Genomic DNA, 10,281 nt, shown 5'->3' on the forward strand with positions numbered 1-10,281 from the left:
CGTGCGTGTGCCATTGACTCTTTCCTTACCGGAACCGAAGGGAGTTTTGGGGCTCAGCACTGAATGACTGGGCCGGGTTTTCCGGAGCCCCCGGGGCTTTGGGGACATCACTGTGTCGCAGTGTCCCCATGTCCTGGTGCTGATGGGTCTCTGCTCCTTCCCTTCCCCTTGTTGTACTTAGGATTGATCCCCAGCTTGGTGCCTTGTTCTTGATGCTCTGCCCCATTCATGGCAACTTAATGGAACCAACAGAGCCACTGGTTCCCTCTCATTGATCTATAGAACATCCCGGGTACCCAGCACAGCTCTGCTGATGGGGACCCTGCCCCAGGTTGGTTGGGAGCCCCCACATCTGGAACCAGCTGTAAATAGGGGACAGCAGCAGGACAGGGGGGGGCTGCTGCAGCACCTATGGGTGCCCAACCCCTCGACATCCCATCAGAGAACCCCCTAATCTGCCCCCCTAAAAAATCCCCCAGTGACTCATTTGGGGCCCAAAAAGCAAATAAAGCAGAAGCTTGGAAGGGGGGGGGGGGGTTTAATGGGGGACCCTTTGGTCCTCTCCCCATTTAGGGGCAAGAAAAGGGGGGGGTGGAAGGGTGGGAGGAAATGGGGGGCTGAGATCCCCCAAAAGCCAGAGGGGGAGAAAGGAGAAGTGGAGGGGGGGGACATGGATGAGGAGACTTGGAGGGTGGCATTAACCCTTTGGTTCCAGGAAGGGAACGCTCAGCTTTGACTCAGAGTGAAAACCATCCCCGTCCCGCTGTGATGCTCAGCCAAAACTCCTGCCCTGAAGCTCTCAACCTGCCCCGTGCCTCAGTTTTCCCTCGTGTGATGCCACCACCCCCCACCCCTTCAAAGCACCCACGGTGAGTTTGTGGGTACAAATGAGGGGACCCCATCGGGGTGGGGATGCGTCACACCCAGGGGGGAGCTGAGCAGCACTGAGGGGCGTCAGCTCCAAGGGGAAAGCCTCCCCCCATGGAAAGAATGGGCTGTTCGCTGCCTTGGGGCAGATGTTGGGGGGCATTAATGAGGTTAAAAACTGGTACTGCCTGAACCCCCCCAGAACAAGTGCTGCCCAAAGCTCCCCAGTGCCCCCTGCTGCTCCCATTGCCTCCTAGTATCAGCATCAACCTCCATGTGCAAAATCAGTGCCCCCCAGCGCTGTCTGTGTCCATCTTTAACCTCCCAGTGCCCCAGGTCAGCACTCAGTGTGTGACCATCTCCTTCCCCAGGCACAAAACAAGGCGATGGGGGCGTTGGAAACAGCAGAATTGATGCAGGACATCAGTGAGGAGCTGCAGCACTTGGCTCAATGCAACCACAACCAGCATCACCTGGTGGGTGTTGGGGTCTGGGGGGGCTTTGGTGCTGCAGGAAGGAGTGCAGGTGTAACAAAGTGAATACGAAGCATTTAATTTAATTTAATTAATTTAATTAAATGTAATTGAACAGAAAGTAACATAATTTAACATAACAGAATTAAACGTAAAATAACATAGTTTAAAACAAAATTTAACGTAATATAAACCAAAATAAAATATCATAAAATAACATAATAGAGTCCGAGGTGTTGTTGGTGGACAGCCCAGGTTTGGAGGTGTAGGGCTGGGGCTGATGTTGGAGCCCCTGGAGCGCTGCTGCTGCAGGAGCCGGCGAGGAGCCCAGGGCTACAGGGATCTTAACTGCTGTCTCTGGCCGTGTCTCCTGCGGTAGCACATGGGCTGTTTCCAGCTTCTCCAGACGCGGCGCTTTGGGTCTGGAGCATCCTGGCCCTGAGGCAGCTTCCTCTTTGTGGCCTGGATGCTGCCATTGCACAGGGCGGTCGGCTCGTGCAGCTCAGTTGGGCTGGGGACAGCTGCCGTACTCTGGCTGTCCAGCTCAGACAGCAGCTTGTCAAGGAATCCAATCACATCCGCGCCAGCAGCATCTTTGGTCCCTTCCGTCTGGATGTTAACGGGGTCCTGGTTCTGCTGGGGGACCTCCTGAAGACTCGCCACTTCTGAAAAGCCAAGAACATCCCCAGATGATGATCACAGCCTTCCCACAGCCACTCGGTGCAGACACCCCCCCCCAGCAGCTCTGAAGCCTCCAAACTCACCTCTGTTGAGCCACGCGAGCAGATCATCCATGTCAGAGATGTCATCGGGGATCTCAGAGTTGGATGCTGCTGCTGGAAAAGCAAGAACATCCCCAGTGGGTCAACACCAGCCTTCCCACAGCCACTCAGTGCCAACACCCCCCTTCAAGCTCTACAGCCCCCAGACTCACAGCTGTCCATGGATGTCAGGAGATCCTTGATGTCCTCCGGGATGTCTGAGCTTGGTGTCGCTGCTGGAAAAGCAAGAACATCCCCATTGTGGCAATGCCAGCTTTCCCACAGCCACCCGGTGCGGACAGCCTGCAACCCACCCTGCAGCCCCCAAACTCACCCCCAGATCCCGGTGCTGCGGTGCTGCAGGTGAGTGGAGCCGTGGTGGGTTTGGGGCTCACGTTGGTGGGTGCTGAGTTCCCCTGGTCCTTTGTTTGCACCACAGCATCTCCGAGGGGCTGACCTTCCTGTGCCCGGCGGGTGCGCAGGGAGCAGCGCACGGTGATGACCTGATGCTGCCGTGGTGGTTCTCTGCGGACCTTCTTCAGAGGGCGGCTGGGGGTCTGCATTGGGCAGCTGCCTGCAGACCGCGGGCGCTTCCCATGCAGCCTGGCCCCAGGCCGCAGCCCCATCGGCTGCTGGGGCTGCAGTGTCCCTGCCCGCTGGGGATGTTGCCGGTGTTGGGCAGGGGCATTTGGTGGAGGCATGCCCGGCTTCATCCCCCCAGGGAGGAGCAGCAGGAGGGGTAACTCCTGCCCCTCAGCTGGGAGCTGACCCACAACCATGGGGACAACCCCAGGTGGCAGCTGGACGTTTGGGGGCTGCCCCCCACATGGCAGCTGGGCCACATTTGGGGGCTGCCCCCCACGTGGCAGCTGGGCCACATTTAGGGGCAGCCCCCCAGGTGGCAACTGGACCACGTTAGTGGCCATCCCCGCAGGTGGCAGCTGGATGACAATCTGGGGCTGCCCCCCAGGTAGGAGCTGGACCACACTTTGGGGCTGCCCCCCAGGTACCAGCTGGACCACATTTAGGGGCATCCCCCCAGCTGGAAGCTGCGCTCCCTGTCTCTGGACAGCTCTTACCCATGGCTGGGCAGAGGCCTGAGGTCCCACAAAGGTGACAGTGGGGACAGAGACAAGGTGCAGTGGCACCTCCACTGCTCTGCTGTTGTTGGAATTCATCACAGCAATGTCCAGTGGAGTCAAAAAGGATCCAATTAAACCAGCGTCAAGTGTCGGAATCTCCGTCACCATCAACTGAGGAATTCTCTCTGTGGGGAAATGCCCAAATAGAGACTGGGGTGAGATCTGGGGCACTGGGATCACTTGGAGGGTCGCAGTGGAGGAGCAGGAGGAGCTGCTGCCTTACCTGCCGTGGCAGATCGAAAGTGGCAGCGGGGGTTCCGTCACCGCTGAGGTCAGCCCCTCTCCTCTGAGCTCACAATGTCCCTCTGTGACGTTACCCCTGGTGTCACATGCACTGCTCGGTTCCTGCCCCATCACCGGCATTTGCTTTGGCTGTGATCGTGGTGGTGACAGCTTGAGATTAGTGTGGAGAGCCATGGCCTCTGCCCGTCTCATCATCATCCTCCTTTTGGCCACCATGTTTTGGAAAGTCATTGCTGCTCAATGGCAAGAACCAGGACCAGGTGGGTGAGCAAAGCTGAGCAGAAAGTGGGGCAAGAAATCAGACTGTGTCCCCGTGGCCATTGCATGGGGGACGTGCTGGGCAGGGGAAGAACCAGGCAGGTTTTTCCATCATACAACGCTGTTCCCTGCTACATTTACATCCGGCGGCGGAGGCTGAGACACCAGTGAGTAGCTCTCCCACCCCCATCCCAACACGCTCTTTATTCCAGCGCTGCTCTGGGAGGAAGAAGATCGGGGGATTCTTCCATTGCCCTCAGCAGCTCCCATCTCTACAGGCAACTCATGGAATCAGCCAGAGCCCGCAGTGCTGCCCGTGGTCGATCATATGATGACGAATGGGACAAGTGGCCTCAAACATCTGGATATCCCACCCAGATGTCACCCTCCCGGCCGCCACCCCCACCCCCACCTCGATCCTACAGGGGATTTTAGCGGCCTTTCCTCCCTGCAGTCTGTAACATCACCCTCCTGGGACAACAGCTTCTGCCATCAGCTGTGACTGTCAGGGTTTCTATTTATCAAATAAATCAATTAAAACATCATTACTGTGCTGTTTGTGTCACTTTGGGGCGAGTCCTCCAAGAGTCGCCTGTTGAGAGAGGATGATGCCTGGCTGTATCTGTGCAGGGTGTGAAATGCCCATAGGAAATGGCTTCTGCTCTGGAGGGAAAGGAGCTCTTCATGGGGGGAGATGATGGGACAAAGGGGGATGGGTGCAATGGAAAGGAGGGGAGGTTCTTCAGAGGGCACGGAGACGGTTCATTTCGTTCCTCCCCTGGATGGGATGAGATCCCTCCCCCGGGTGACCGTGCTCCCCGTCCATTGGCCGCTCCCAACTGCTCCGCACCCCCCGAACCGGAGCCGTCCCGTTGTGAGGAGTGAGAGCCCCGCACGGAGCGGAACAACCGGCGACATGAGGGCGGCGCCTCAGGGGATGGCGCGAGTCGCCCCGTCTTGTCCGGAGCCGTTGGGCCGTTGCGGGTGCAGCTGTGGGGGCCGCCGCCATTTTGTGTCCGGACTCAGTGCACAAAGGCGGAGCCGCTGCCCCTCCCGTGGCCCCCGACGGCTCCGAATCGAGACCCACAGCCCCTCTTGAAGCGTCTCCATCTGTTTCTCCTCCCCAGCCGCTTTAATCGCCCCCGGGCTCAAACCCGACGTTGTTAATTCCCCCGCCTTGTGCATGGCTCTGTGGGATCGGGCAGCAGTGAGAGTCCCACCGCGCCGAGTGGAGCAGATCGATGGGGGAGGCTAAAAGCTGCTCCTTCTCCAAACAGGAGAGAACGGCAGCAATGTCCTTCTTAGAACCTTCCAACCCACCGATGCCTTTGGAGAAGTAATGCCTCCTGAGGATGTCCTCCTCCTGACAAGGGCAGATATTGACAGTCCCATTCTGCTGCTATCCCAATGGTGGATAGTTTGTCTAGAAGGACTTGCCCAAAGAGCGCTCAGTTCAATGGCTGGTGTGTCTGAAACGTGCCCTGCTTCGTTCTGTGCAGGCCCTGTCAGACGGATGGGGAAGCTGGCAAGATTTTCACCAAGGATGAGGATGATGATGAGACAAAATGAAGTGCCTGGTGGGTCTATTTCTGTCAGTTACCTGAATTGAGAAACTGACCTACATGCATGGAAAATGCCAATGCGTTTGGAGAAGTAATGCCTCCTGAGGATGTCCTCCTCCTGACAAGGACAGTCCCTTTTTTTATTTACAGGCCCACTCTGCTGCCTTCTTTCTCAAGAGATAATGGAGATTCCGTAGACGAGCCTGTATTTCAGCACGGCAGCAGCCGCACGCAGCCCATCTACACCTTCCATGAGGGCACGGAGGACATGAGAGCAGCTGGCGCTGCAGGTGAACCACAGTTTGGGGCTGCCCCCCAGCTGGCAGCTGCGCTCCCTGTCTCTGCTCACCTCGTACCCATGGCTGGGCAGAGGCCTGAGGTCCCACGAAGATGACAGTGGGGAGAGGGACGGGTTGCAGTGGCACCGCCACTGCTCTGCTGATGTTGGACTTCACCACTGGGCTCAACTGCCAGGACGTCCCATCCGGATACCGACCCCCACCACCCGAGTCCCCCCAGCCCCATCTACCCACCAGAAAGACCCCACCGACCACCACCTCCACCACCACCCCCAACTCCATCCTATAGGGGATGGTTACGACCTTCCCTCCCTGAAGTCAGTGACTGCGTCACGCTACTGGGACAACAGCTTCTGCAATCAGCTGTGACTGTCAGGGTTTCTATTGCAGTTATCAAAGAAATAAATTAAAACATCATTTCCTTACATGTGCCCCATCCCTGCACAATCCCCTGGCACCAGTTGCACCGTTCCGCAGTGACACAGATTGCAGTGTATGATGGAAAGCTCACATGGTACGAAGCATTTAATAGTTTAAATTAATTTAATGTAATTAAACAGAAAGTAACAGAATTTAACATAAAAGAATTTAACATAAAATAATATAAACCAAAATAAAATATCATAAAATAACATAATAGAGTCCGAGGTGTTGTTGGTGGACAGCCCAGGTTTGGAGGTGTAGGGCTGGGGCTGATGTTGGAGCCCCTGGAGCGCTGCTGCTGCAGGAGCCGGCGAGGAGCCCAGGGCTACAGGGATCTTAACTGCTGTCTCTGGCCGTGTCTCCTGCGGTAGCACATGGGCTGTTTCCAGCTTCTCCAGACGCGGCGCTTTGGGTCTGGAGCATCCTGGCCCTGAGGCAGCTTCCTCTTTGTGGCCTGGATGCTGCCATTGCACAGGGCTGTCGGCTCGTGCAGCTCAGTTGGGCTGGGGACAGCTGCCGTACTCTGGCTGTCCAGCTCAGACAGCAGCTTGTCAAGGAATGCCATCACATCCGCGCCAGCAGCATCTTTGGTCCCTTCCGTTTGGATGTTAACGGGGTCCTGGTTCTGCTGGGGGACCTCCTGAAGACTCGCCACTTCTGAAAAGCCAAGAACATCCCCAGATGATGATCACAGCCTTCCCACAGCCACTCGGTGCAGACACCCCCCCCCAGCAGCTCTGAAGCCTCCAAACTCACCTCTGTTGAGCCACGCGAGCAGATCATCCATGTCCGAGATGTCATCCGGGATCTCAGAGTTGGATGCTGCTGCTGGAAGAGCAAGAACATCCCCAGTGGGTCAACACCAGCCTTCCCACAGCCACTCAGTGCCAACACCCCCTTCAAGCTCTACAGCCCCCAGACTCACAGCTGTTCATAGATGTCAGGAGATCCTTGATGTCCTCCGGGATGTCTGAGCTTGGTGTCGCTGCTGGAAAAGCAAGAACATCCCCATTGTGGCAATGCCAGCTTTCCCACAGCCACCCGGTGCGGACAGCCTGCAACCCACCCTGCAGCCCCCAAACTCACCACCAGATCCCGGTGCTGCGGTGCTGCAGGTGAGTGGAGCCGTGGTGGGTTTGGGGCTCACGTTGGTGGGTGCTGAGTTCCCCTGGTCCTTTGTTTGCACCACAGCATCTCCGAGGGGCTGACCTTCCTGTGCCCGGCGGGTGCGCAGGGAGCAGCGCACGGTGATGACCTGATGCTGCCGTGGTGGTTCTCTGCGGACCTTCTTCAGAGGGCGGCTGGGGGTCTGCATTGGGCAGCTGCCTGCAGACCGCGGGCGCTTCCCATGCAGCCTGGCCCCAGGCCGCAGCCCCATCGGCTGCTGGGGCTGCAGTGTCCCTGCCCGCTGGGGATGTTGCCGGTGTTGGGCAGGGGCATTTGGGGGAGGCATGCCCGGCTTCATCCCCCCAGGGAGGAGCAGCAGGAGGGGTAACTCCTGCCCATCAGCTGGGAGCTGACCCACAACCATGGAGACGACCCCAGGTGGCAGCTGGACGTTTGGGGGCTGCCCCCCACGTGGCAGCTGGGCCACATTTGGGGGCTGCCCCCCACGTGGCAGCTGGGCCACATTTAGGGGCAGCCCCCCAGGTGGCAGCTGGACCACGTTAGTGGCCATCCCCGCAGGTGGCAGCTGGATGACAGTCTGGGGCTGCCCCCCAGGTAGGAGCTGGACCACACTTTGGGGCTGCCCCCCAGGTACCAGCTGGATCACATTTAGGGGCATCCCCCCAGGTGGCAGCTGGACCACATTTGGGGGCATCCCCCCAGGTGGCAGCTGGACCACATTTGGGGGCAGCGCCCCAGCTGGAAGCTGCGCTCCCTGTCTCTGGACACTTCTTACCCATGGCTGGGCAGAGGCCTGAGGTCCCACAAAGGTGACAGTGGGGACAGAGACAAGGTGCAGTGGCACCTCCACTGCTCTGCTGTTGTTGGAATTCATCACAGCAATGTCCAGTGGAGTCAAAAAGGATCCAATTAAACCAGCGTCAAGTGTCGGAATCTCCGTCACCATCAACTGAGGAATTCTCTCTGTGGGGAAATGCCCAAATAGAGACTGGGGTGAGATCTGGGGCACTGGGATCACTAGGAGGGTCGCAGTGGAGGAGCAGGAGGAGCTGCTGCCTTACCTGCCGTGGCAGATCGAAAGTGGCAGCGGGGGTTCCGTCACCGCTGAGGCCAGCCCCTCTCCTCTGAGCTCACAATGTCCCTCTGTGACGTTACCCCTGGTGTCACATGCACTGCTCGGTTCCTGCCCCATCACCGGCATTTGCTTGGGGCAGATGTTGGGGGGCATTAATGAGGTTAAAACCTGGTACTGCCTGAACCCCCCCAGAACAAGTGCTGCCCAAAGCTCCCCAGTGCCCCCTGCTGCTCCCATTGCCTCCCAGTATCAGCATCAACCTCCATGTGCAAAATCAGTGCCCCCCAGCGCTGTCTGTGTCCATCTTTAACCTCCCAGTGCCCCAGGTCAGCACTCAGTGTGTGACCATCTCCTTCCCCAGGCACAAAACAAGGCGATGGGGGCGTTGGAAACAGCAGAATTGATGCAGGACATCAGTGAGGAGCTGCAGCTCTTGGCTCAATGCAACCACTACCAGCATCACCTGGTGGGTGTTGGGGTCTGGGGGGGCTTTGGTGCTGCAGGAAGGAGTGCAGGTGTAACAAAGTGAATACGAAGCATTTAATTTAATTTAATTAATTTAATTAAATGTAATTGAACAGAAAGTAACATAATTTAACATAACAGAATTAAACGTAAAATAACATAGTTTAAAACAAAATTTAACGTAATATAAACCAAAATAAAATAACATAAAATAACATAATAGAGTCCGAGGTGTTGTTGGTGGACAGCCCAGGTTTGGAGGTGTAGGGCTGGGGCTGATGTTGGAGCCCCTGGAGCGCTGCTGCTGCAGGAGCCGGCGAGGAGCCCAGGGCTACAGGGATCTTAACTGCTGTCTCTGGCCGTGTCTCCTGCGGTAGCACATGGGCTGTTTCCAGCTTCTCCAAACGCGGCGCTTTGGGTCTGGAGCATCCTGGCCCTGAGGCAGCTTCCTCTTTGTGGCCTGGATGCTGCCATTGCACAGGGCGGTCGGCTCGTGCAGCTCAGTTGGGCTGGGGACAGCTGCCGTACTCTGGCTGTCCAGCTCAGACAGCAGCTTGTCAAGGAATCCAATCACATCCGCGCCAGCAGCATCTTTGGTCCCTTCCGTCTGGATGTTAACGGGGTCCTGGTTCTGCTGGGGGACCTCCTGAAGACTCGCCACTTCTGAAAAGCCAAGAACATCCCCAGATGATGATCACAGCCTTCCCACAGCCACTCGGTGCAGACACCCCCCCCCCAGCAGCTCTGAAGCCTCCAAACTCACCACTGTTGAGGCACGCGAGCAGATCATCCATGTCCGAGATGTCCTCCGCGTTCTCAGTGTTGGATGCTGCTGCTGGAAGAGCAAGAACATCCCCAGTGGGTCAACGCCAGCCTTCCCACAGCCACTCAGTGCCAACACCCCCCTTCAAGCTCTACAGCCCCCAGACTCACAGCTGTCCATGGATGTCAGTAGATCCTTGATGTCCTCCGGGATGTCTGAGCTTGGTGTCGCTGCTGGAAAAGCAAGAACATCCCCATTGTGGCAATGCCAGCTTTCCCACAGCCACCCGGTGCGGACAGCCTGCAACCCACCCTGCAGCCCCCAAACTCACCACCAGATCCCGGTGCTGCGGTGCTGCAGGTGAGTGGAGCCATGGTGGGTTTAGGGCTCACGGTGGGTGCTGAGTTCCCCTGGTCCTTTGTTTGCACCACAGCATCTCCGAGGGGCTGACCTTCCTGTGCCCGGCGGGTGCGCAGGGAGCAGCGCACGGTGATGACCTGATGCTGCCGTGGTGGTTCTCTGCGGACCTTCTTGTGAGGGTGGCTGGGGGTCTGCACTGGGCAGCTGCCTGCAGACCGCGGGCGCTTCCCATGCAGCCTGGCCCCAGGCCGCAGCCCCATCGGCTGCTGGGGCTGCAGTGTCCCTGCCCGCTGGGGATGTTGCCAGTGTTGGGCAGGGGCATTTGGGGGAGGCATGCCCGGCTTCATCCCCCCAGGGAGGAGCAGCAGGAGGGGTAACTCCTGCCCCTCAGCTGGGAGCTGACCCACAACCATGGGGACGACCCCAGGTGGCAGCTGGACGTTTGGGGGCTGCCCCCCACTT

General features: G+C 57.9%; 3 protein-coding genes and 1 long non-coding RNA gene across 5 annotated transcripts in view; 2 read left to right on the top strand and 2 right to left on the bottom strand.

The window, feature by feature from the left end:
• Positions 1-1,557, top strand: part of KANSL3 (KAT8 regulatory NSL complex subunit 3) — a 28,580-nt gene extending 27,023 nt beyond the window's left edge. The window contains exons 27-29 of one of the 2 annotated variants that reach the window (XM_085510021.1): positions 182-331; positions 716-869; positions 1,239-1,557. The gene's annotated coding sequence lies outside the window, so the exon portion shown is untranslated. The remainder of the gene's footprint in view (positions 1-181; positions 332-715; positions 870-1,238) is intronic. The other variant, XM_085510020.1, reaches the window with a different exon arrangement.
• A 115-nt stretch (positions 1,558-1,672) lies between these two features.
• Positions 1,673-2,908, bottom strand: LOC146759104 (uncharacterized). Its single transcript, XM_085510106.1, has 4 exons — positions 2,436-2,908; positions 2,275-2,337; positions 2,105-2,176; positions 1,673-2,005 (listed from the first exon to the last, which is right to left on the bottom strand). The coding sequence occupies exons 1-4, from the start codon at positions 2,878-2,880 to the stop codon at positions 1,674-1,676; spliced, it is 912 nt and encodes a 303-aa protein (XP_085366232.1). The 5' UTR covers positions 2,881-2,908; the 3' UTR covers position 1,673.
• Positions 2,909-3,094: 186 nt separating this feature from the next.
• Positions 3,095-4,289, top strand: LOC146759105 (uncharacterized). The gene is made up of 2 exons (XR_014932220.1): positions 3,095-3,911; positions 4,023-4,289. It is a non-coding gene; the product is annotated as an uncharacterized LOC146759105 (long non-coding RNA).
• A 1,949-nt stretch (positions 4,290-6,238) lies between these two features.
• On the bottom strand, positions 6,239-9,677 carry LOC146759106 (uncharacterized). Its single transcript, XM_085510131.1, has 3 exons — positions 9,630-9,677; positions 6,785-6,856; positions 6,239-6,685 (listed from the first exon to the last, which is right to left on the bottom strand). The coding sequence occupies exons 1-3, from the start codon at positions 9,637-9,639 to the stop codon at positions 6,354-6,356; spliced, it is 414 nt and encodes a 137-aa protein (XP_085366257.1). The 5' UTR covers positions 9,640-9,677; the 3' UTR covers positions 6,239-6,353.
• Positions 9,678-10,281: the final 604 nt, after the last annotated feature.

Source organism: Coturnix japonica, chromosome 10, assembly GCF_054131305.1.
Source record: "Coturnix japonica strain WE chromosome 10, WE-NBRP24, whole genome shotgun sequence".
Taxonomy (NCBI): Eukaryota; Metazoa; Chordata; class Aves; order Galliformes; family Phasianidae; genus Coturnix; species Coturnix japonica.